Source organism: Acanthochromis polyacanthus, chromosome 11, assembly GCF_021347895.1.
Source record: "Acanthochromis polyacanthus isolate Apoly-LR-REF ecotype Palm Island chromosome 11, KAUST_Apoly_ChrSc, whole genome shotgun sequence".
Lineage (NCBI taxonomy): Eukaryota > Metazoa > Chordata > Actinopteri > Pomacentridae > Acanthochromis > Acanthochromis polyacanthus.
The window spans coordinates 28,801,263-28,827,595 of record NC_067123.1 but is presented as its reverse complement, the minus strand read 5'-3'; the positions used below and the strand labels follow the sequence as shown (position 1 = coordinate 28,827,595).

Here is a 26,333-nt window from a genome sequence, read left to right as displayed (position 1 = left end):
TTGCATTTTTTTCCAATGCACAGACTAATTTTAAAGATTAAATAATACATTTAGTGTATATTAAGGCATAAAAACTGTGCATTTTTGTCAATGGATCTACATATTTCATGCCAGATCAACATTGTAAAATTGAGATTTGCTGACTAATGCTGTACGTTACAGTTGGGAAGTATAAAGGAGGTAATAATATGTTTGTGTAGGTCATCTGATACAATAATGATCGATTTAGGCAACGCTATCTTGAGTAAAGATGCCAGAAATTGTCAACTATTATTTTATTTAGGTCAGTCAATCGTGCTTATCGCTGCCTCTTGCGTCATCATCCTCCCAGCCAATAGCGTGGCGACGTTCAGAAACGGGGCACCCAAGACGTAAACCTTGCAAACATGGCGACGCTCCGAGGAGAGTACGGAGGTTGGAAATACGACCGTTTTTAACCGAGAAAATAACCTCCTCTTCGCATGTTACAATGTGGTGGGGTTAGCCAGAGCCACCGCACGCACAGCCTTTTAGACGATGTTTGCAGAGGTAAGTTAGCGCCGCTGAAATAGCCGCGCTACACTAGTTTGTTTCCCCAGCGGTGGACGCGGCTAGTTAGCTTGAAGCAGCTAGCGTTGCGTTAGCCCCGCAGGTAAACACAGAGGCTGACAGGGAGAGGACGACACGCAGCCTGCTGTGTTTTCAGAAAGGCTGGCAGCTATAAGTGGCAGTCAGCCCGGGATTACACCGTTAACGCTAAGTTAATACGATGGGCTTAGGGTATCCGCACTGTCAACACCGCGTTGGAATTAGCTCGACACAGGCAATGTCGGTAGTATGCGTTTAGATTATGAGTAAGGTCCCTCAACAACGAATTTCTGCAACACAACGAGCACAGGTGAGCTGGGAGTTAGCTGGGTGAACAGCTAGAGAGACTAAAACCTGTAAAAGCTGTCTGCTTGATATCAACAAGGTCGACTTAGAGTACAGTTGTGGACCGCTGCTTGCCAAACTCCACGGTTGGCAAACATAATAGGCGGTGACAGCTAGTGACGGATGCTAGAAATGTTGTGGAATTTCCCTCTTATTCTGCTTCTAATTATGAGAAAGTCTGGGAGAATTCTGTCTTGTTGATGTAGGAAATGTTTCCAGTGACATTCAGTAGTCAGGCTGTCAGTCAGAATAGCTCCTTTCTCTTGTCAGATACAAACAAATGGCCTAACACAGGCTGGTCTTGAAATATTAATAGGGTGTCTTGAGTCCGTTGTTGCCGGTCAGTGGTTGTAGAGATTTGCAGTGTGTCTTGTGATGGCATGTAGTTGTGCTGCTGTTGCCACGTGATGCATGCTGGTTTCCTAATTTTTAACAGGCAAACTAACTTTACTGCTGGTATATCTGCTGATAAGAGAGAAGACTAGACTGTCCACCTCACCTGAGCTGCAGGTATCACCTTTCCAGCAGTGTAAGTACAGGTAATGAGGCTTGAGCTGTCACTGTGCTGCATTCTGCTTGTCTGTCAGGCAGGGCGGATTCCTGTGTAATGTATAGTGAGGTGTTAAACTTTAGCTAGGAAGCTCTTTGCTATGCTTAGTCTGTAAAGAAAAACGAACTTCTGTTGAGCTGCCCTGCAATGAGGTTTGACTTTACCCTTTGGTTCCTTCAGCTCCTAGGTTTTGACTTGCCAACATTACATTTTGTGATAAGTTATCGACTTCACGCTCTGTTTTTTGTTACTGCATCATTCAACTGCATGTTTGAGTGAGATTGGCTGCAGACATTGACATCGAGCGTGTCTTTGTCTGAGAGATCTTCTTCTGTGAGTAAGTTGCCTACTCACATAGCTTGATAAATTTGCATGTATACGCTGAGTTAGTTTGTAAGAGTCCTCTGTGCGTTTATCCGCAGCCACACAAAGTTATCTCAGTGCTTTTCACCCCTGGCTAAACCTCTTTAAGCTGTCTTAATCAAAGCTCGGTAGACATTAAGGCCAGCATGCTGTCACATCAGGCCTGCTTGTCATCTAACACACCTCTCCTTCCTTCCTACACTTAGCAGAGGTTGTTGCCCTGCCAAACAAGCTGACAGTTCTCAAGAATTAAGCCCTGTTCAGACGGGGTTTTTTGACTCCAGATATATCTACAGTGTGTCTGGGTCACACTGACACAGAATGCAGTTCGCACGTGGCATCAGAGGTCGATTTTTCACCAAGTATGGTTGAAATTCTCTTTATTTTGTGCGTCATTTGACTTTAGACAGCTACAGCGGCTAAACAAAGACTGGGGTTCAGCTCTGAGTAGGTTCTTCTTCTGCCTGGGCGTGTGTTCCAGTTCTTGTAGGGACACTACTGGTCTAATGATTTCGACTTGCAGGTTGGGACCTTGGGTGAGTAACAAATCCTCAGCTACGCCTACTTGGATCAGCTTCTTCCTAGAAGCTGAAAAGAAGCAGCTGGGGTCTCAGTTTGTGTCAGAGGAGGCATTTGGCTGGCTTCATTCTCCTCAGGGAAATAGTGGAGGTAGCAGTGTCAAAATACAGCTAAGGGAGCTAGCTATCACAGACTGGATATGGGCATATGGTTAATAAGAACATAGCACAGGTTTTGAATTAGAAGGTAGCAGCTGGATTTTTTCTGTACGTGCTCCACTGTTTGTATCATTAGTTGTGTAAATAATTTGACAGTGTAAAACCGACTGCTGTCAGATGAAGCCACCATATGAAAAAACAGGCCACTTTGGTGAATATTTCTGTAACATTTTAATTATCTGGTGTCTGTGTGAGAATTACAGCCTCACACTTTTCTAAGTCATACATACACACGTGGACAAAATTGTTGGTACCCCTCAGTTAAAGAAGGAAAAACCCACAATTCTCACTGAAATCACTTGAAACTCACAAAAGTAACAATAAATAAAAATTTATTGAAAATTAAATAATCAAAAACAGCCATTACTTTTGAATTGTTGATTAACATAATTATTTAAAAAAAGAAACTAATGAAAGAGGCCTGGACAAAAATGATGGTACCTCTATAAAAGAGTGAAAACTATTTGACCAGAGTGACATGATTAACTCAGGTGTGTCATTTAATTGACATCACAGGTGTTTCCAAACTCATAATCAGTCAGTCTGCCTATTTAAAGGGAGACAAGTAGTCACCCTGCTGTTTGGTGAAAAGGTGTGTACCACACTGAACATGGACAACAGAAAGCGAAGGAGAGAATTGTCCCAGGACATCCGAAAAAAAATTATAGACAAACATCTTAAAGGTAAAGGCTATAAGACCATCTCTAAACAGCTTGAAGTTCCTGTGACAACAGTGGCTCATATTATTCAGAAGTTCAAGACCCACGGGACAGTAGCCAACCTCCCTGGACGTGGCCGCAAGAGGAAAATTGATGACAAATTGAAGAGACGGATCGTTCGAATTGTATCCAAAGAGCCCAGAGCAACCTCCAAAGAAATTAAAGGTGAACTCCAAGGCCAAGGTACATCAGTGTCAGATCGCACCATTTGTCGTTGTTTGAGCCAAAGTGGACTTCATGGGAGACGACCAAGGAGGACACCACTGCTGAAAAAAACTCATAAAAAAGCGAGACTGGAATTTGCAAAAATGCATGTTGACAAGCCACAAAGCTTCTGGGAGAATGTCCTTTGGACAGATGAGACCAAACTGGAGCTTTTTGGTAAGGTACATCAACTCTATGTTCATAGACTCAAAAACCAAGCATACGAAGAAAAGAACACTGTCCCTACGGTGAAACATGGAGGAGGCTCAGTAATGTTTTGGGGCTGCTTTGCTGCATCTGGCACAGGGTGTCTTGAAAGTGTGCAAGGTACGATGAAATCTGAAGACTATCAAGGCATTCTGGAGAGAAATGTGCTGCCTAGTGTCAGAAAGCTTGGTCTCAGTCGCAGGTCATGGGTCTTCCAACAGGACAACGATCCCAAACACACAGCCAAAAACACCCAAGAATGGCTGAGAGAAAAGCGTTGGACTATTCTAAAGTGGCCTTCTATGAGCCCAGATCTGAATCCCATTGAACATATGTGGAAGGAGCTGAAACATGCCATTTGGAGAAGACACCCATCAAACCTGAGACAACTGGAGCTGTTTGCTCATGAGGAGTGGGCCAAAATACCTGACGACAGCTGCAGAACGCTCATTGACAAATACAGAAATCATTTAATTGCAGTGATTGCCTCAAAAGGTTGTGCAACAAAATATTAAGTTATGGGTACCATCATTTTTGTCCAGCCCTATTTCATTAGTTTGTTTTTTTAAATAATTATGTTTATCAACAATTCAAAAGTGATGGCTGATTTTGATTATTTAATTTTCAATAATTTTTTATTTATTGTGACTTTTGTGAGTTTCAAGTGATTTCAGTGAGAATTGTGGGTTTTTCCTTCTTTAACTGAGGGGTACCAACAATTTTGTCCACGAGTGTATATTACGGTCTCTTTTGAAAAAGGAGCACATAGCTACAACAAAATCTAGCAATGTTTTCTTGAAGTGTGACAGTCTGAAAATTGACAGAAATTGAACATTTCCTGATAACTGTCTTGGCAATTTCATCTCTTCTTTTTATGTGAAATAAGACATGACACATTTTTCTTGTCTTCTCTGGAAATTAGCCAGGATTGCTTCATCTGCTGTTTTCATTCTTGAGTTTTGACCCCAAGGTTAACATGGTCTGCTCTTTGTATTATGGTGGTCTTGGCGGATTAGGCCAGCATGATCAGTCAGCCCTGCTTACTTTCTCTTTCTCGCAGGCATTAACCGTGGATCTCCCACAGGAGAGCTTTAATGGGCCGAGTTAACCTCTCTCCCAATGACCGCACTGATCGGGGTTGGAGCTAAGCGCTTGTGGACTGGCATGGGTCACAAAAATAGAAATATCCATCCTTGAGTGGTTCTTCCTGCACATGCATGCGTGGGTTTGTTTTCAGTTTGCGCCAGGAAATGTCAGAAATTCATAATCACCAAGACACTGATAAGAGGCTACATGTGCACAAAGTCAAGGACTTCCAACAATACAGTGTTCCTCAACACCTTGCCTCTCTGTCGCAGAGCTTTCGACCATTTGAATTATGCACAGTCCAAGTTGCTATAGGCAGTGGATTCAAAGAGGCAGTGAGACAAGAGGGAGATGAGAGCAGATCTAGGACATGAATCTATAGATTGATGTCATGATGTAACATTGCATCTGGGATTTAGGTCATCATAAAGTTGAAAAATAGCTTAGAAATACAAATTTGTGAAGCTGTTGATTCAGTTTGTGGTAAAGTGCAGTGAAGTACAATAAGGTGTGAATATTTCTGTCTTTGATCCTTTGCCATTACATTTATGGAAAGGATCATTTTGAGCATCTTGTCACAGGGACTGGGTGATCAATTGAAAAAGGTGGTTTTTAATGTATGTTTTTTAATAGTGTGTGAAATTAAATTGTGTTGTTCACCATGTTGTACAAGCTACATGCAGCTGATTAATACATTACAGTAATTCTACGGTTGTACTTCAACGCCCGCTCGCATTTGCAGACATCTTGTTCAGAGATGAGCATTGTCACACTTGTGCCTGTGTGTGTCCATTCAACGTAGGTTGCATAAGGAAATGCTTAGATGTAAACGTATGCATCCCCGATGGGCCTGGGTGTTAATCACTGGAACAGATGGTTCATGTTTTAAACCCTGTGTAAGCTACAATGACTCAAGAGTGTCAGTTATCATCTCTCCGACAGAGCCAAGCCTTGACAGTCTCATCACCTCATCACACAGGCCGACTGATAGCCTCCACATTCACTGCTGCTCACTGGCACCATTGACGTCAGAGCAGACATAGAGTTTCCATTTGAACTGCGTTTAGTTACTTTCTCAGGATATTATTGCATATCGTACATTATGATGCACCTTGACTGTATTCCTTCGTATTTTGAAAATAAAAGTAGTTATATTCTCTAAAGTAGCTATTTTTTTTGTCATTGTATTTCCAATTTTGATTTAGTGTGTAAGAATTCTTGTTATATTAATGAAAATACTTAAGCATAAGCGGCTATTTTTAATGAAATAATTTGCATAACTAAGTAGAGTGTCATCCCTGACAAATGTATGTACACAAATGTATTTGGAGAAAGCGCTGCTGGCAGTTTGTTTTGACGGGGTATGTGGGGAAACAATTATTGCTACCCTCACTAGTCGGCACCAAAAATAATAATAATTTTGTTAATATAGATAACTGGTTAACTGTGGTGTCTAAGATGTTACTCAGCCATCTACCAGAAGCCTGTGCAGCCCTAGCAGACTGCAGCCTCTTTCCTACTGTGCTGATGTTCAGATGTTGTACACCAGCAAGGTGGAAAGTGGGACTGATGACTTTTGGTGAAAATAAGGTTGTATGTAGACTGTGTCAGAATAAACTGTCATAGACTGGAGCAATATGCAACCCCACTCAGCACAGGCAAGCTGGCGTTAACCTGTAAAATATGCATTTTAAAAGTTACGGTAATTGTTAACTTTTATTCCGTAAGTTGTTGTGCAATGTTTTTTTGTGTGCAACATTTGTACACAAGCACAAATTGTCTCACATGCCAGCAATATATGAAAACAGTTTGGTGATTCAAAAACCTAATAGAGGGTTTCAAATGGCTATTCAGATGATGATGTTAAATTGTGCCCAGTTTTGTCAATTTTCTAAGTGTTTCTGCAAGTCGATTTGTCTAAAGGCCTCCCATCTTATTGCACTGCTTCAATCTTCAGTGTCAGAATGATTTAGTCAGCTTTGACTGTCACTATGCTGGCTTGCCAGGGTAACTTGTCACCAAAGGCTTTGCTGTTTTTTTGAGAGAATGAGTAAGTAGCTGCTGCTTTAAGTTAACCTAGACAAAAACTTCACCATTACACCATTAACTTGTGTGTGTGTATAATACAGTCACCTGCTTTCATGTAGCTCAGGCCTCGTGGTAATGAATGTGGTGACGGCCTTGGGCCACTTAAAGTTTTTTGAACACTTCCAAAAGTGGATCAGCAGCCCTCCCTGCAGTGGCGTGTGTGCTGTGTGGTCAGAGTTAAACAGTGCAGGTGTATCACTACAGGTCAAGTTGTTCATTGAGTTTTCCATGAAAGCTTAATTAGATTTTTGGTGTATAGTGTTATACTTACCTTGGAGGTATCAGAGTTCAGAACACTTCAGCGTATTCAAGACAGTCAAAGTTTCTGTGAAGATATATTGGTCTATGAATAGCACTCCTTTGTGTTCCTACACTCCTAGTTCGGCTGTGATAATGGTCCTTTTCGCTGGCCAAGCCTTTTTCCTCTTCCCAACCCTGCTATCAGTGACTTTGTTTTAGCTAGTCATGACTTGAGAAAGAGGGGTAGTCCAGCCAGTTTGGACACATTCTGCAGCCTGGACACCAGTGTTTGCACATGCGCTCAAGACTTTTAGTCACACAGTGAGCATTTTGCAATAGCCTGATGTCTTTAGCTTCAAGTACATATGATATTAATTTTCCTAATGTAGCTAAGTAATTTTGAAAAACCTGGTTAATACAGCTGCTCATGTGAGACCTGATATTGGCCACATGGTGTATTTATATTTAACCAGATGTTTAGAAGAGTGCGTGTTGATGGCAAAGATCTCAAAGAGGGAAAACTATGAATGAATCACCGAACTATGAAAGGAAACATTAGCTATGTTTCTTTTTATCCAAAGTAATGAAACTGTTAGAATGAAAATTTCATAATTATTTGGTCTAAATAAGATAATTACTACAGTAAGAAAAGCATGTACTATCTGTATTTGTGCTGTCAGTGCAGATGTTTTAATTGAAGGAACAGCTGCATCATCTTATGCAACTTGATACAATTAAAAGACGTTAGCCTTGGTTCAAAATATGGTGAAGTATCCGGCAGAGAGCTGCTGACTGACCGGTTACATGCACACATGGTTTATAGAGTAGTCAGATTATTGCATTAAATGTAAACATGCCCTCCTTTAACTGATTTCTCCCACAGGCATATTAATAAATGAAGTTACAGCCTGTTATGCGTCATATAATCCAAGGCGTGCTCAGAGGTGATGTGTTTCTTTTTGTGTAACGGCCCATATGTTTTAAACAGGTTCTGCTGTCTTGCCTCTGCCTACACAGTGACAGATTTTGTCTAGTAGACTGTGGGTTTACAATGAGTAAGAGAAGTCAGGGTTAGCAGGTCTCCACTGACAGCCATCAGCATCAGGTTTTAATTTTTCCTCTATACTGTGAAATTAGCCTGTGGTGATGAAGGACACCACCTGCTGAGCTGCAAGATCTGAACTGCTGCCAGCAAAGTCATTTTTTAAATTGCTTGTTATCAGCTTTGTGCAACATGATCCGACTGAGATCCTTTGTTTATTGTAGCCCATCGTGCTCTGGATGCACCACGCACAAACACAAACAGTTTGAATAGATATATCCGTGCTGACAGAGATTGTCAGCAAGTAAGGCTGTCTGAACAAGAGCAAGAAATGTTCGATTACAATATCTACTGACAGAAATCCCACATACTATGTGGTTTAAATGGACTATGCTGGATAAAAGTTGCATTTTTGACAGTATCTGACTACACTTTGCAACGTTTTTATTACACTAAATTCTATTCTTCTTTTGCGCTGAAGTTAAGTGTTGAAACTGGCTGAAATGTTAGGGATGCATTTACTTTGCGGCTGATGCAGTTGTCTATAAATTTTTACAACATGTACTCGTATGGCAGATGTTCATGTTGTTAGGATACCTGTCTTGTGCTGAACAATATTTTGTAGTAGACTACACTGCAGTAATTAGTGGCCTGATGGTTTGCCTCTTTGGTGCTGCTAATCTGCTACTAGCAGAGACTTTAGTTGAACTCAGTTGGGAGTCTAATGAAAAATACACTTCACCAGGGCATCCTTGTCTTAAAGGCATTATGGAGGATGTTTTTTTTGTTTAATTTGTCAGATTCACATAAACTGAATATACTGACCTTTAGTGGACTTGTATGTATGGTCTCTAAAAGAATAAAAATAAATAAATAAATAACTGTGGACATGGCAGGACCTGAAAAACATCAGCCAATCAACGTGCTCGGACCGAGGCGTTTGGTTTGCTCCCTTTCCTGTCAATCAAAAATCTTCTGGCTCAGGCCTAGTTACGTAGATTACGTACGCCTTGGACTTACGTGTTTTGTGTATGTGTTGCTTTGGTATAGCTTCATAGTTAGCTGGCGACTTGTTTTGCTCATCTTTTTTTACATAATGACAGATAAAGATCCAGGGGGACCCAGCTGTAAAAGACAACTTCACGAGTGCTACGCAAGTTTCTGGAGGGGGGCGTGTCTTCGTAAATGTTAAGAGGGGGGAGGTTAGAGGGGGGTGAGGGAGAGGTTGTATGTGCGCATGCGCATGCTATGTTCAAAGTCGTAGGAAATTAAATCTCCTCTAATGCCTTTAAGTGTTCATTTGTGCCTTCGAGCAGCTCAACTCTGCTTTTAGATTTTCACAAAATACTTGAAATTGAAATTGAACTCAGGCTCTTGTAGTAAGTTTAGAGAGATGTAATTACTTTTCACATTCAATCTATCATATTTCAATTGATAATTAAATTAGTCATGAATTTCTGTGAATTCCTTTATTCTTGTCTTCAACAGTTAACCAGACAACAGATGGTTTGTTAAGGCTAATTCATTCTTTCTGTGTCCACGTGTCTGCAAGGGTCTGCAAGGGCATGATTTGTAGGTACGTGCTTTAGACTGACGTTGCTCAGACACTGCCCGGGAATCAAAGTTCTCCAGAAGTCCTGTGCTATGTCTACCTGCTGCAAAGGAACAATCACACTGACACTGTGCTACGGATATTTTCATTAAATTACTGAACTTGTGATTGGATGTCTGTCACTGTCGGCTTTCATCACACCTGAAACATCCTAACATGGTGGTAGTTAGGATGATGATTCATCTGACAAACTGATGATCAGCTGCATGAACACAACTTGAACTTCTCTTGTGATCTCTGGAATCCAGCTGCCTAATAAAGTATCCCCACAGTATTCTTAGTTAACAGCATGTGTTAAGTGGTCTTTTGTCATAATGTTGCCAATTTTAGCATTAAGAATTTACACATTGATAGAGCAACAGGTTGCTCTTAGCCCTTTTTTCAAATTTCTGTTAATATGTCCGTATGCCTTAATAATAATTTCATGAGCATTGATTCTCACTGGCCTGTCAGTGTGAAATACTTGTGCTATATATAGTAAACTGGCTGACCCATGTTTCTGAATTTGACACTGTTGGCAGCTGGTCTAATGTGTGTCATCCGATTGGCCATAGCTGACGGTGGCAGCGAGAACAATGTGCCAGTATCCTGAGGAAGCTCTGTCTGTCCCTATCTGGGTCCATCAGTGGAGCTGCTTATCCAAGGAACTCTAGTATGAATGTAGGGCAGCCGACGATCATCACTGCTGATCATCATGTCTGTCAGCGACTCGATCTGATGCCTTCAAAGTCAGAGCGAGATTGTTCTACAGTGTGTAAATGAGAATGTTTCACATTTCAGCACCCTTGTGTAAATAGCTGCATTTTGCTCATGAGCTTAATAACACCACTCATTTAATAGTACTTTGCTGAGGTCTGCATTGCATGGCTTCATTTGTCCAGCTGACACTTCCTGGGTTATCGAGTTTGTGATGCACTATTGCAGCCTCATCTCTCTGCTAACAACCTCCAGCGTACATACACACTCCCCCAAATAAGGCCTGTGTTTTATAATTACGTTTGTAGCATTGACATAGCATGGACCCACAAAAATAGAAACACTAGTGTGGAAAAGTGAGGCAGAGTTCCAAGGTAGAAACAAGAGCTTTTGGTTTCCTGACTCGACTGACAATAACAGGAAAGCCATAGGATGTGACGCGAGAATGTGTGCGCGCACACGCGCACACACACACACAATCACAATCACCGTCTTCGTCTGATGCTCTCTAACAATACAACCCACCACGGTGTGTGTCTTCTTAAGTAATCTCTTCCTGTGCCAGCAGCTCCTTTAAAGTGTAGAACTTTGTTTTTCCTGCGCTGTGGATGACGTCGTTATACAATACAGTACAGTCTATCTGATCTAGTCTCTGCCAAGAGTGCTGCTGGTTTGTTGTTATTCTCCTTTTACAATGGAACAAGCAGACAAACTGAAGCAGTTTTATTTGCAGAATTTATGGTGGGACTGGGAGAAAAGATCAGACCATTTTTCAGATGGTACTAGAGGTTGACTGTGTTTTATTTTTATTATACACACATATATTATGGGTAAAATAATATGTTCAGGCTCGTCAAAGTGAAAGCTGAAGTGTATGGAATATTTAAGATGTGTTTTGTGTGTTTCAGGCCAGTCTGTCCATCTGGGGATGGGGGGGTCTTGGAGTCGTGCTGTTCCTCATCACCTTTGGACCCTTTGCCATATTCTACCTGGCCTTTTATATTTTCTGCTTCATTGGAGGGTGAGCAACAAGACCTCGCAGTCAAATGTCGCTTTTTGCATAAGCCTGCGTTTTCACTGTTACCACGACACTACAGTTTGTAGCTGTTCTCTCAATCTCACTTCTGTTTTCCAGGGGCTTTGCGGTCACTTTGCTTTATGGAAAGATCAACTCCGAGAAACACCTGGAGAAGTGCGAGCAATCTTACTTGCCGCCCACACAAATTGGTATACTGAAGGTAAACGCACACTTTGGACTTTACCTGCACAAACGAGTTAATTAGCTGTCAGTCAGATTCTTTTGTTGACGAAGTCCATCTGACATTTACTGTGAAGATAATTAAAGTTTTCATTCATCTCATTATTGCTGTATATTGCTTTGTCTCTTTCAGACATTGGATGAGATGAAGCTGGAGATTAGACCTATAAAGATTGACAGGAGACTGACGGGCTCCAGTTTCATAGATGAACCACTACAACAGGTGTGTGTGTGTGTGGTTCTCTGTGTTATGTATCAGGACTTCCTTACATTTCATACCTGGGTCGAGTCTTCGTTTTTGAAACCTTGGCAGTTGTAAGGGGGAAGCACACAATTATCAAGTTTTACAAGCATTTAAATAGAAAGATTAAAATCTAAGTAACTGGTTGAATGTAGAAAACAGAATTTACAATATAGCGTCTAAGTGATTAAATCTATTCTTATGACCTATAAAGAAAGCCTTTCGCTTTTACTTTAAAGTAACTGCTGTACTCTTTACTCAGCTATGAGGTGACCTACACTCACTGCACAGAACATAATGTGAGAACAACTAAGAGAGAGAGAGAGAGAGAGGCTAACAGAAGATAACAGGATTACGGCTGGGTGACAAATGCTAATACTCCAGACATTTTGGACACTGGCTCACTTAAGTCACTGTCTGACCCATCACTTGGTCAGAGAGGTCAGAGACTTAGTGGCCTCAGCCAAAGAGAACTATTGACTATCAAACATTTACAGCCCACTGAAGTTGTTCCTTGTCTTTTGTGTGCTGCTGGATTAGTGTGTAGCATGATATCTGTGCTGATAAATGCTGGCTTTTGTTACACAATAGGGCTTTTTTTTTTTTTAAATTTCCATTAAATAAAAAGGGAATCAAACAAATGTGTTGCAAGAAATATTGCAGATAAGTCAATTATGTAATAGATAAATGAAATGATAATGCTTGTAAAACATGAGTCTGGTACACTGAAAGAGGCGTTACGCACCCAAGAAGGAATGTCACGTTACTGGCATGTCAACTTCATGATTTTTTTAGAGCTTTTTTTAAATTTTATGCATAATTTTCTGTTGCTATAAGCACGTTTTCTTTTACAGTCTGTTGTGTTTACAACTGAATAAGTACTGCACCACACATAGGCATGTGCCTAAAGAATGTATTTTTCTTTTGTTTGTATTTATTATAATCTTACATGTAGTCCTGGAAAAAAAACTGTCCTGTCAGAAAGTGGAACTGAAACTTTCTGTACTATTACAAAGCTCTATCCATCGTGTTTCCCCGAGTAAAAGGAAAAGACTGTTGCAATGGCTGTGAGTCTGCCGGTAATTACCTCAGCTTAGCACACATGTGAATAAATCTCCTAAATGATGGTTCTATTGCCTGTCAGCACTGCAGATGGGGAAGATCAGCTTAGTGGGTTTTTTTTGGAGTTACAGTTTTTCTTTCCACACTATCCCGTGGTTACGGTGCTTACAGTAAACGAACGAGCTCTTAGCATGTTCTCCTCTGCAAAGCAGCGTAGCCAGCAGAGTTAAGTGCAGACACAGCAGTTAGCGCTGGTCAGATGACGCCAGCTGCTCTACCACACTGTCTTCGGTCTCCCCTCCTCCCTGGGATTGCACACTTATCAATTCAGCTGTATGTCAACCTTGAGAACTTGCGTAGCTAAATCTAACATCGTGTATCATGCTCTCTGAAAGAAATGTGTGTTCCTGATTTTTCTAGCACGTACCCTTATATGTGCTCACATAAGCACATTTTTCTTTGACAAATTCCTCCCTCTCTCTGCAGCGTATACAACCAGTGACAGTTATACTGATTCATGTGTTAGCTTGATTTAATCATCGGTTACATCTCCCTTATATGGAGCAGAGTGCAGCTAAACGATGGATTTATCCAGGTTTCCTTAAATCTAATAACATCTGTTCCCTGAGTGTTTTTACTAGACATCGACGATAAACGAATTTCATTTTCAGAAGTCACTTAACTATTTGTCACTCTGCCCCCTCCTTCTCTCTACTTCCCACTACACACAGTCTGGCTGGTTGGGCTGCCTTTATTAAAATTTCTTCCTCTCTCATCCTTTTCCGTGTTTCATTCTCTCTGTAGGTGATCCAGTTTGCGCTTAGAGACTACATCCAGTACTGGTATTACACTCTGAGCGAGGATGAATCCTTTTTATTGGAGATCAGACAGACGCTCCAGAATGCCCTCGTCCAGTTCTCCACACGGTACGAGACCCATAATCAGACACTCTCTTGATAATGAATGTTGTAACATATCAGACTAACTATATTTTGTGTGTGTTTGTTTGCCAAGGTCCAAAGAGGTGGACTGGCAGCCTTACTTCACTACTCGCCTGGTGGACGACTTTGCCACCCATTTACGTGTCTTTAGAAAAGCCCAGGATCGCCTCGCCGACAGGGAGGACAAGCAAAGTAGGCCCACACATTCATACATGCATTGTTTCTCGCTCCCAGTAGTATTATTATGTGTGTCATGTCTTCAGAGTTGATTGAAGTTGCCTAATCAAAGATTGCGATAATGTATGAAAATATCTTTCTGTGCTTAGTCAAATCAAATGCAGTCTTTTGAAAAGACTTGATTGCAGTGTTGGATTCTTTGTTATTTTTTCGGAAAGTTTCTGCTAAAGCGAGGATGATAATTCCAACACTGGTGCAGATAATGACAGTGACGGATGATTTCTAAACAGGAGACATAACAGAGGAGCTGGTGGACTCATTCTTTGAGGCCGAGGTGGAGATGGAAAGAAAGATTTGTCGAGACGTCGTATGCACCTCACACAAAGACGAAGAAGGTAAACGCACCTCTGGAGTGTTTCTGACCTTACATTTCACACTTTTGTGTGGAAGTCTTCTCACAAATGTGCCGACGTTTGATGCTTTAACTAGTAAATCTACGTATATGCTGTGTGTCAGGTTTTCTTCGGGACTTGTGCGAGCTGCTTCTGTATCTGTTACTACCTCCTGGAGATTTCCACAACAAGAATATGAGATACTTCCTGAGGGTGAGTGCACAAACAGATTGGTCTGAGATGCAAATATTAGCAGGAACAACACATATTCAGTCTCACAATGTGTCATACGACCTTCATCGCTGCGAAGCCACCAGCTGAATTCTGTCACTTTGGCTGCCAGCTACGAGCCTATTATTTTCAACAGCAAGCTCCAAGATAAGCTGTACTGGCTCTATGAGCACATGTTTGTAGTGTAAATTGTTTAGAGCATGCCTGCTAATGCATTGTGATGTTTTTTAGGAGGTGTTGGCGCGTGGTGTGTTACTTCCTCTGATCAACCAGCTGAGCGATCCCGACTACATCAATCAATTTGTTATCTGGATGGTGAGCATTAACACCCCTCAAATATATCGAAGTTCTGTCCTAGAAGCAGTTCAAAAACGTAGAAATATAATTTGATTCTTGATGTTTAACTGTATGTAATTGTGCATCTAGATTCGGGACTCCAGCTGTAACTATGAAGCCTTCATGAACATCCTGAAGTTAACGGACAAACCTGCTGAGCTGGAGGCTGTAAAAGACAAGGTGCTGGAGGAGCTGCAGTATCTCCGCTCCCTGGACACAGCTGGAGATGGTGGGCGCTCACTTTTTTTTTTTTTAATGTACGCGCAAGACTGATTTGTCATGTTGGTACATATGTAAAGTTTGCTTAAATAAACACACTGCTTTGTTGTTTGTGTGTCCTTTAGACATCAACGTGATTAAGAACCAGATTAACAGTCTTCTGTTTGTGAAGAAGGTGTGTGAGACCAGGATCCAGAGACTTCAGTCTGGCAAGGTGAGAAACTGCCGCACAGCCTTGTATTGCTTATAATGGAGGATCCAACTTAAACATACATTACTACACTGTCTGCACAATTCTCTGCTGAGTTTATTCAAAGTCAGTTCGTTAGTGACGTTTTATGTTTTGCTCCTTGTGCAGGAAGTCGATGCCTTAAAGCTGGCAGCCAACTTTGGCAAGCTGTGCGTGATCCCTCTGGATCACATCCTCATCCACAACATAGCCCTGCAGTTCTTTATGGGTAATTCTACAAACACATCATCCCATCACATATCACACAAATGCCAAATGTCACTGTAGTTATCCGGAGGCCTTAATCCTGAACATTTCTGTTAATCATCTTTATAATCCATAACTTATTCCGTTTCTCTCAAATATGTAACTCCAGTCTGCCACGTTAAACATACTCCTCCTCAGTCCCACATGGGCTCGTCAGATATTTGGAAAGGTCACTCTGCTTTACAGATCAGATTACATTAGTTTGTGTGTGTGTGTGCACAAAGTAGGAGTCAAGCCAAGTCTCGCCAGATCTGGAGTGGAAAACAGCCAACAGTCTGAACATTACAGCTGCTTCTGTCATTCTAGGATTTATGCTGCTTGAAACGTTTTTTTAATTAAGTGTAAATGTGGGTTTAATTAGTAAACGTGAATCATAAAGATTTTAAAATAGTAAACAAACAAAAATGAAAGGAGTGCAAGGGGCAGGACCTCGGTATTACCAGAGTGTAATAGTAGATAGATCTTTAGTAATAAGATCACCACAGACCACAAGTACTAAGTGCCGTATTTTTAAAGACACCGGTCCACTGGCTGCGTACATTCCTGTAACCAAATTGCTTTAGTAGACACAGACCATTTGGACCAAATGTTGTTTGTCTGTTGTTCCAGACTTCATGCAGGCAGCGGGGGCCCAGGCAGAACTGTTCTTCTGGCTTACCGTGGAGGGATACAGGGTGACGGCGCAGCAGCAGCTGGAGGCGATGCAGGGCTGGCAGAAAGACGGAGGCAAAAAGCAGCCCAGTGCCACCAAGGGGCTGCTGAAGGCTGCAGCACTCGGTGTCTATGAACAATACCTCTCTGAAAAGGTAGGAGGTTGCGTTAAGGCTTTGTGCATGTAAGCCCATGTTAGATATTTTAGGGCAGAGTAATTTCAAGTAGGGGTTAGAAAGATTATTGTTTCCAATATTCAGCATTTTTCTGATTATTGGTATTGTTAGTTTAAAAACAAAAACAAATTCCGCATAAAATCAGTTTTAAATGAGCTACTAATACTCTGATGCTATTGCTACAAGCAATATGTGATCGGTTACACATCACAGGTAATAGTCTATTCACACTAAAGGATCCATTTTGCAAAGTTCTTTTAATTAAACATTTGTAAAACATCATTAAACAGAGATTTTTCAATTAAGTTTTCTGTTGATGGTTGTGTTATCTATTCACAAGGATTTTATTTTTAATGTGATTTTATACCAGTTGAGAATATTGGTTATTAATCTTCCTGGTTATTAATAATCTTTATTGATTATTCTGTACAATTTGACCCCAAATTTCAACCATAATCTTTATTAACACAGAAGTAAAATGTGTTTTTAACTCAGTGTGCTTACTTAACTTGAGTTAGATTGTACTTTACATGAAGATATATTTGTATTAAGCTACTGCAGTCTTCAGCCTGTGTGTTGTATTACTATGAGAACTTACCTACTTACCTCTGTCTGCTCTAACAGGCGTCTCCCAGGGTGCAGGTGGACGAGGAATCGGTTACAAAACTGGGGGAGAAGTTACAGAAAGACGACCCCACGCCAGAGATATTTGATGAAATTCAAAGAAAAGTACTAAAACATTTTAACAGACTTGTTTTTTTTGGATGTGCTTCTTTGTCTCATCACTCATGTTTTACCACAGGTATATGATATGATGCTACGTGATGAGCGCTTCTACCCATCCTTCAAGCAGAGTCCTCTCTACGTCCGCATGCTGGCAGAGCTGGACATGTTGAAAGAGCCAAGCTACCGAGGGTCTGATGATGGCGATGGAGAATCCTTCAATGGTTCTCCCACAGGAAGCATAAACCTCGTAAGACCTCTTCACTTCATATTAGAGTTAACCCTTTAAGCTTCAGTGTACCGCCGGCGGTACACCTACTAATTTGCATAGGAATTTCAAGAATGTCCGACGGGTGCAAACGCGATTATACAAACACTATACACCGATGGAAAGCTTAGATTCTCATGAATCCGCCGGTATAAACCACTTTCAGATGCGATTACCACAGCGGGTGAGAAAAACACATTTGTCCGACAAAAACAAATATTCATCCATCCGTTCTCTATACACGGCTTCAAAACACACAGCGCGACTCACATTTCCGGGTTTATTATTACACACAAAAAAAAAGATTCCACAAAAAACGGCCATAATCCAACCTTTTACATCAGATGACACAAGCCAGTAAACTATTTTGTCCAAAACATGTCCTGAAGTCGGTATAAAATCCCCGAATCGGTCGTTTTCAAGGAAATGCACCTCCCGATGCGCGTCCAATATTCCCCGTATTTTTCGTAATTTTTTTTATTTAAAAATAGAATATTAGCGATTTTTTGTACTGAAAACAGCTGGAATTGACTGAAGCTTAAAGGGTTAAAATGCTGATGGGTGGAGGTACTTCTTGTTTTTGTCATCCTGTCATTAGTGCTGATTCATGATGACTTGTGCTTTTTTGTTTGTGATTTCAGTCCTTGGACGACTTGTCCAACTCCTGCCATGATGAAACTATGCAGCTACATGCCTTCATCTCAGACACAGGTACGCTCACTTCCACAAGCTAGTGTTTCTGTTTTTAGGAATTACCAGCACATAGTAGTGAATGAAGCGGTGTGCTTTTCTTCAAATCACTGCAGAAGTTTTTCTCAATGTTAGATGAAAGATAAAGAATACGTGTTCACTGTAGATTCTTGTGTGTGCATGTCTGGAAGCATTTGTTTTGACTGGATGCTACATGTTGTGTTGAATGGGGTGTGAAATTGACCTGTTTATTGGATGTCTGTTACCCCTACTAGTCCCTTTCCTGCATGTTTTTTCTGTGAACTTTTCACCTCCTAGCTCCATTCATCTGCATGTGTCTGCTGTGTCACTTCATACTGTTCCAGTTTTCTTCATTTCTTTCATTCCATTACCCTCACTGTTTTTCTGTTCTTCCTTTTTCCTTCCTCCTCCCTCCCTTACCTTTCCTGTCATTCTATCGCATTTTTTTTCCCCTTTCATCACATTTCCACACCCTCTGCTTTGTATTCTTTGGCTTTTTCGTCCACTCCCACTCTCTGCACCTGCAACACTTTTCTTTATTCTTCGTCTTTCATGATTCCCCCATCGTCCACTCGTCCCCTTTTTTGTGGATGTATTGCCGGGCGGGGTAGCTGATGCTTGTCTCCCGGGCTTCTGGGGTGCTGCAGGGGTTTGCAATGACCACGGTAAGACCTACGCGCTGTACGCCATCACTGTGTTCAGACGCAACCAAGACGGCAGTGAGGAGTGCTGGAAGACTTACCGCCGCTACTCGGACTTCCACGACTTCCACATGAGAATCACTGAACAGGTGTGTACAAGTCAAAGCAAGTTCAAAATGGTGATTTTGACAAAAAAGAAGCAGCAGCAACTCATGCACTTTTACTCCTTTTCTATTTTCTTTGTTAGTTTGAGAACCTGGCGTCAATCCTCAAGCTTCCTGGGAAGAAGACCTTTAACAACATGGACAGGGACTTCTTGGAGAAGAGAAAAAAAGACCTCAATGCTTACCTACAGGTAACGGTTTTATAGTTAGTTTGTATTTGTAATTTATTTTGTAATGCAGTTCAGATTTGTAGAGTGTATATCAGTAACATGGTGTGCACGTGTGTGTTTCAGTTGCTGCTCAACCCAGAGATGGTGAAGGCCTGCCCAACTCTGATTCCCTATGTGTATGACTTCCTAGAGAACAAGATCTACAGCAAGGGCAAAGGAGAGTTTGCACGAAAGGTTTGCACAAAGAGTAACTGTTTCCATGCCATTTTGTGTTTTACTACCACTTAACTTCATGTAAAACAAGAAAAGCACTCAGAGAGTGCAGTACTCCGCCAAGGCTGTTCATTCCCCCATATTGCATTGTCAGAAATGCATCATGTTTTTTTGCAGAAATGCAGCATTTTATTATTATCATTGATGATCAGAAATCACGAAAACATAGATTGTGTCCATTTAATATAGATGTACCCACAAACAAAGCGTCCTGAGCACAGGCGTGGGTTGGTCAGTTCATCACTTCATGCAAGGCTTTTTTTTTTGCTAGTGTTAAAATAACTGTTCCCTCCATGCTTTTATTTTGAAGGCGTATTTTTTGTAATGTTACGGGCTTTTATTTTTGGCACCATTCCCACTGCACGGGAAGTGTTTATCTAAGAAACAGTTTCTTGACATGACGAGAACGCTGCCGAAAAGTCTGAAAATTCACATCAGGATGGAAGGAAAACTCAGAAACACCCACACAATTTAATTGTTTCTTGTATAATTTCTGACCGATATGTCTCAATAAGTCAGTAGTGACAATCATGTGATTGTCATCAGGCAGCTGATGCAGCGTTCACTTGTTGTCATGGTCAGTGATGCCATGCTGGCAGCTATATCTCGCACTGGGAAATCCTTAACGAACCCGTGGTCTATAAGCTGCATCACTGCCAAAATCTAATGAGATGGTCCTTGTGTCATTTCTGACCTTCCCTGAAACTTTCATCCAAATCTGTTGGCCCGTTTTTGAGTAGTGTTGCACACGGACAGACAGATTCGCAGATGAACAGATTCACAAACAAACGTACGCCGATTGTCACAGAACTCCGCCGTTCCTTGGCGGAGTAACAAATGAACACTTACTGGTCAAATTTTTAAGCACAGAAGAATGACTGACTATTTTCTGAAGACTTAATTAATTTTCTGCTTTTGTTTTTCCCCCATCAGATAGACACGTTTGTAAATCCTTTGCGAAGCTCCATGAGGAACATGTCTAACGCAGTAAAAGCTCTGCCAGACAGTCTGGCTGAAGGAATGACCAAAGTCTCTGACAACATGGGCCGCATGTCAGAAAGACTTGGTCAGGACATCAAACAATCCATATTCAAGGTAGAGCCGTGAAACACAAATTTTCCTCACTACGCTAAAGTGTTAGTTCACCAAACCTCTGACTATCCAGTTTCTCTTTTCCTCAGGTGCCTCCACTCCTCCCTAAGTCTGACATCGACCCAGACCACTGTCGAGTCTCGGCCCAGCTTGATGACAATGTGAGTCAGTGGACAGTTTGGTTGCTAAATATTTTTTTCTTTAATATATTTTCAGTAAGATGACAAATGTGTTTCTTGTGTGTCCAGGTGGACGATAATATCCCACTGCGGGTAATGCTGCTGCTGATGGACGAGGTGTTTGACCTTAAAGAGAAAAACCAATGGCTGCGCAGGAACATTAAGAACCTGCTACAGCAACTCATCAGGGCCACATATGGAGACACTATCAACAGGTCAGAAACACCCAAAGCCCTCAGAGCAGACTGAAGTACACCTCAGACTGAGCTCATAATGGCACATGTGTAGCATATGTATTAATGCTGCTTAAATTATCTGTTTAACTTAGTTCATAATTATGTAGTAAAAATAATATAGAGCTTTCTGTACTGTTAAACTGTTTTGGTGATGAAAGCAGATGACTGAACAAACATATTTTAAGATGTGTCATCACAGAACAACCAAACACATGCGCACACGTATTCAGAGTACATCTCTCAGAAACAAAGTGTCGTGAGTAATCAACTTCTTGAATCTTGTTTCCTTTGTAGAAAAATCGTGGATCATGTGGACTATTTGACATCACCAGAGCAGGTGGCAGACTACGTCAAAAAGTTCAGGTAACTTTTCCTCCCTTTTGCTGCAAAGGTCTCTGACCATTCGGAGGGATCTTGAGTAACTTTCAGCGTCTCCGCCTCTGTGCAGGGATTCCTACTGGCCCAATGGTATTCTAGCCGAGACCCCGCCACGCCGGGACAAGAGCATCCGCATGAGGACACGAGTAGCTGCCAAGACAAGCCTGCTGGGGATCATGCCAGGTGAAACCCCAGACTTTACATATCTGTAACGTAGCCACGTTAGGTGTTGGCTCGTCTGCTTAGTCCTCATCCTTGTAGTGATGGAAAACCAAAAGGATAAATGGGTCTCCTTTGTATAAAATGTCTCCTCATTTCCCTCATTTCTGTCTTGCGCTCACATCTTTCTCCCTCCCACTGAAATTGCAAGCAAAAGATACAAAGACAAAGATGTGAGGAGAGGAATTCAAAGGGACATCAGTTTTTAACAAACAACACGACTCAATGCCATTTACTTTCTACTTGACCACAAGGAATATTATAGATCCGACTTTAAATAATAATGTTTTACTGCTGAAAGACAAGAGCCTGTTCTCAATGACTGAAAAGTTGTCTAGGTTACTTGACAAAATGAGAAAAGGACCCCCACTGTCAATTTTACCTTAGCTATTTGACAAGAATTATTTCAAATCAATAAATATAAAACTTGCTGTAGGTTATTAGAAAACTGACTGGCAAACACAAAACTTAAATTTCTGCTGTAGTTGAAGTGTTTCGAGCTGTTTAAAATAAATTCAGATATGAAGAGAAAGTAGCACATACAAATTTGGTAGATTTTTTTCCCACCTGATAGAGCGCAATGTGCAACTGGTTCCCTAAGCTTTTCTTTTGAAATCATCTGTGTCCCAAGTATTCGATCTAACGGTCCTGATCAAGGCTGGGTGAGTCTCGATAAAAGGAGCTTCTTCAGGCAGACAGACAGGCTTCTCTTATTACATTGGTACAAGTGTTGGGCTGTTTTCTTTTGTGCAGTACATTCATGTGGCACCTTTTTGTCAGTATACTTGCTTTACCATCTTCATGTTTTTGTTCCCAACTGAAGCATTTCCAGGCATCATTGTTCCCCTAATGCCACGCTGAAGGGAGAGTTTAGTGACCTAAGTGCTCCCCTGGTGTGAGCTTGAGGCAGAAATGAGCCCATAAGGAAACAGTTTTCATTTCCCCACTGCCTCTTTGAGAATTTCTGCGCAGAGACGACATCTACATTACATTTCTGTCTCTTCCTCAGATGAGCTGAAGCACATCATCGGAGCGGACACCACCAGAAAGGGCATACTCCGCGTCTTTGACATGTTTCAGTACCAACCCATGAACCGCCGGCTCGTCTACGTTTTCCTGGAGGGCTTCCTGGAGACCATGTTCCCTCAGTACAAATTCCCCGAGCTCTTTGTCAAGCTGCACTCCCGTTCGCCGCGCATCCACAGATACGGTCAGAAACTCAAATCGTCCTCCCTCAAGAGTGACAGGAAAGGACAGAGGCAACAGGACACGGGCCGACTAGACACACGGAGACTTTGACAGCTACGAGTGAGAGTGGGGGGGATTGGAGTGAACGATGAGGTATGTGTGTGATTTCTGCCCTTCCTCTTCCTTCGCACACTGCTGCCGGTGAAAACACTCCCATTATCCAGCCGATTACTTCTGTCAAGACAGAACTGACGGATGAACGACACACTCTGCCCTACTCTCACTCTGTGACACACACAAGCGCAGACACAAATCCTATCATTTGCACCAAGACTGAACATGGCAGTCTTTTCTTTTAGTTTATATATTTCCCCCCCTCTTCCTTTTTGAACACTTTTAGTTGTGTTTAGCTTTATCCTGGGCCAGCCAGTGCTGCTTTCTTACGGTCCAGAGAGCAGACCACAAATACTGTATTGTTTTTAACCTGCAGGACTAGATAGCATAGACCCACACCTTGCCTTACCTTCCTTCCCGCTTCTGTCTTCGGGCCGGCACAGTCGTCCATCTCAGCGAACCGGCCGCTCAGCTGTAATCAGACTTCCCCTCGTGCTGTAGGCATTCGAGCTGCAAAAAGCACTTGTTACCTTTGCAAATTCAGTTTCTGTTCTCATAGCAACCAAAAAACGTCAATAGCACTGGGTCAAAGAGGCGCTGTTTGTTTTTAAAATGTGACTGAACAAATATGGGTCGAGGTTTTTTTTTTTTTTTTTTTATTGTCGGCATTTTTTGTTTTCTTTGAGCCTCAACGCTTGTCTTGAGATTTTTCTTTTTCTCCTTTCTGTCTAAAGTGTCGTCTTTACCACCTTCCAATGCAGGCCACCTCCCCTTTAATGCTACTGTCATAACCTGTGATGACCAAAGCTCATGCTGTTCATGTACGTGTGTACGTGTGTACGTGTGTACGTGTGTGTGTGTGTGTGTGTGTGTGTGGTGTGTGTGTGTGTGTGTGTGTGTGTGTGTGTGTGTGTGTGTACTTTGGGATACTCTAAAACATTACTGTGCTTCATATCGCCGATCATGTGAAGAAGAAGGTGGCAGTGTCGACCTTTAATGATCTTAAAGGTGAGGCTGTGACGACACATCGAAGAATGTACTCTCTGGTCTATTCTGTATTCGGCTCGTGTAGACTTTTGTGCGAATGTGCGTGAGTGTGTGTTTTATCACGGAGATGCAAACCTCTTCAGTCAGAAACTGTGCCAGTGTGAGCTAGTGAACCAGCCTTAAAATCTATATTCAGTATAAACTGACCAAGAGACGCACGCTAGCGGTAGCTCTCCTTCACACGACTGAACATTACAATGAAATCAAGGTAGAGATATGGAGATATATCCCTAATCACTTTTATCCTGAGAAAATGTCTTTAATTTGGTGCAATATTTTTTTTTTATTGCATGTGCATTTTGAATCATTGTGTACTGCAAATTGTAATTCATATTGTTTTAATGGTAGAAAACACAAGAGAAGTTTCCCCACAAACGTCTTCATATCCCAACAACTTAACATTCCGTTGTTGTAAAAGTACAATGTTTATTTAACAGACTTGTTTTATAAGTCTGAGTTTTGTTGTTCTTCTTTTTGGTGTGCGGGGTGGTATTTTCCACTTATCCCCCGCCCACTCTGACAGAATCTGTGTTTCGATTCGGCAGTGGTGGTAGAGAGGGGGGTGTTTTTCTGGCCCGGTGATTAGCTCGTTGGGCTAGAGCTAGCTCTAGGCCCCCGGACAACTGCTTCGTTTTAACTCCTAAGCGGTGTTTTATGCATTCACGCCTGTTATATTGAGTGTGAAGAGATCTTTGTTGTTCTGAACTTTCTGCTGGAGGACGCCCCACCTTTGCGTGTGCACCGCCCACCCATCCGACAGGTTCACAGGAGTGACCTGCGACCAATGGAATCACTGCTAATTAGCACTTACCGTAGCAACTGTGGGAGCCCCTCTCCCGTTGGCTGAACGGAGCCCCATTCTGCTGCAGTCATTGGATGGAAACTCCCTCGTCTGCTGTGATTCGCTTGCACTGAGCAGCCCTGGTGGACTCCGATTGGCTGAGTTAGGAGGACATGGACTGATGCCTCTCTCATTGGGAGGCGAATGTGTTGTCCCCCACGATGGAGAGATGTCACCTTTAACTTTCTGCACACCTCTCCATACAGGAAGGCTTGTCTTTTTTTTAACCCCAGTATATATGAATTCTATGATAATGAAAATTGTGCATATCTGTGTACAGTATGTGTTAATAGTGTGCCTAAATGTACTGTCAACTCTATTTTCATATTTTTCTTTAACCTAAAAAAAACAAAATCAATCAGAATGTCATGATCATTTTACGCGACTGAAAATGACTTTAGGGTGTTTTTTTTGCATCATGCTTATCAAACTTTTCCTTGTGAGCAGTTTGTGCTCAAATCAGTATAACACTAATAAAAGGTAACTCAGACTAACTGACCACAGTGTGTATGGTGTCTTAAGTGTATTTGTCCGTCCTGTGAATGGTTTATGCAGACATTAGTTCAAAAATAATCGAAGCGCGTTAAAGGCTTGTGTCCGCTGCACTGCAAAAACTCAATCTTACCAAGTCTATTTGTCTTATTTTTAGTCAAAATGTCACATCCCCATGATTTAAGATAAATTCACTTAACAAGTGACATTTCAGCAAGATGGAGGAACTTGTTTTAAGACAATGAATCTAAAATAAATGTCTTAAGTCAACAATGTTGAAATTATCTTGTTTTTTTGAGTTGTATTTTAAAAAATAGTGGTTCTTTGTATGAGCTGGAGCTACACTTACTGGAATATTACTTGGCAGCATCTTTTCATTGCTTTCGGTAGCTTTCAATGGCTACTTCTTCTTTAAACCCCTAGTTCAATCCACATGACATTAGGGGAGTTATTTTCAACTTTGGGAATCTCCATCCAGAGATATTAATCCATGTTTTTAAAAAAAACCACCATGTGGAGATGCTAACAATGCTAAAGACTTAATTTTCATTGACAGGGTCTTTAATCTAGAGAACACAACTTTATTTTTAATTCCAGTAGTTTAGTTGTGTTCCAGAATTGAGTTATCTAATAACTGTTTCCCATTCCATTTTCAACTATTTAGTGGATCCTGCAAAACTTTGTACCAGCTAAATGCCACTAATGAGGAGCCTGAGAGTCCACAAGGACCAAAATAGGTAATTTGACATTCGAAACAGTTATAAGGCCTTTTGCACATCAGACATTTCAACTTCTGACTGCAATAAAAGCACAAAGTAGAACAATATAATATATGAGACTTGGTTACATTAAGTGTCCTAGTAATTGACAGTGAATAAAAACTAACAAATGCATGTTTGTCTGTGCAAAAGGTTTCTGGCAAGAACTTTGACAAAGTTTCTTCTGTTCTGTGTGTACAGAC

At 41.4% G+C, this 26,333-nt stretch overlaps 1 protein-coding gene across 2 annotated transcripts; it reads left to right on the top strand.

Annotated features, from left to right (window-relative positions):
- Nucleotides 1-359: 359 nt before the first annotated feature.
- On the top strand, nucleotides 360-25,378 carry snx13 (sorting nexin 13). 2 transcript variants are annotated; one of them, XM_022201548.2, is made up of 25 exons: nucleotides 360-528; nucleotides 11,365-11,477; nucleotides 11,592-11,694; nucleotides 11,848-11,937; nucleotides 13,822-13,943; nucleotides 14,032-14,150; nucleotides 14,426-14,530; nucleotides 14,652-14,740; nucleotides 14,990-15,073; nucleotides 15,185-15,323; nucleotides 15,439-15,527; nucleotides 15,672-15,771; nucleotides 16,419-16,615; nucleotides 17,261-17,365; nucleotides 17,439-17,609; nucleotides 18,269-18,338; nucleotides 18,986-19,128; nucleotides 19,227-19,334; nucleotides 19,437-19,547; nucleotides 20,520-20,681; nucleotides 20,768-20,839; nucleotides 20,927-21,072; nucleotides 21,388-21,456; nucleotides 21,542-21,654; nucleotides 22,700-25,378. In XM_022201548.2, the coding sequence occupies exons 1-25, from the start codon at nucleotides 517-519 to the stop codon at nucleotides 22,987-22,989; spliced, it is 2,922 nt and encodes a 973-aa protein (XP_022057240.2). In that variant the 5' UTR covers nucleotides 360-516; the 3' UTR covers nucleotides 22,990-25,378. The 2 variants fall into 2 exon arrangements, with proteins under 2 accessions (XP_022057240.2, XP_051812109.1); XM_051956149.1 differs by having other exon boundaries at nucleotides 18,950-19,128.
- The last annotated feature ends 955 nt before the right edge of the window (nucleotides 25,379-26,333 follow it).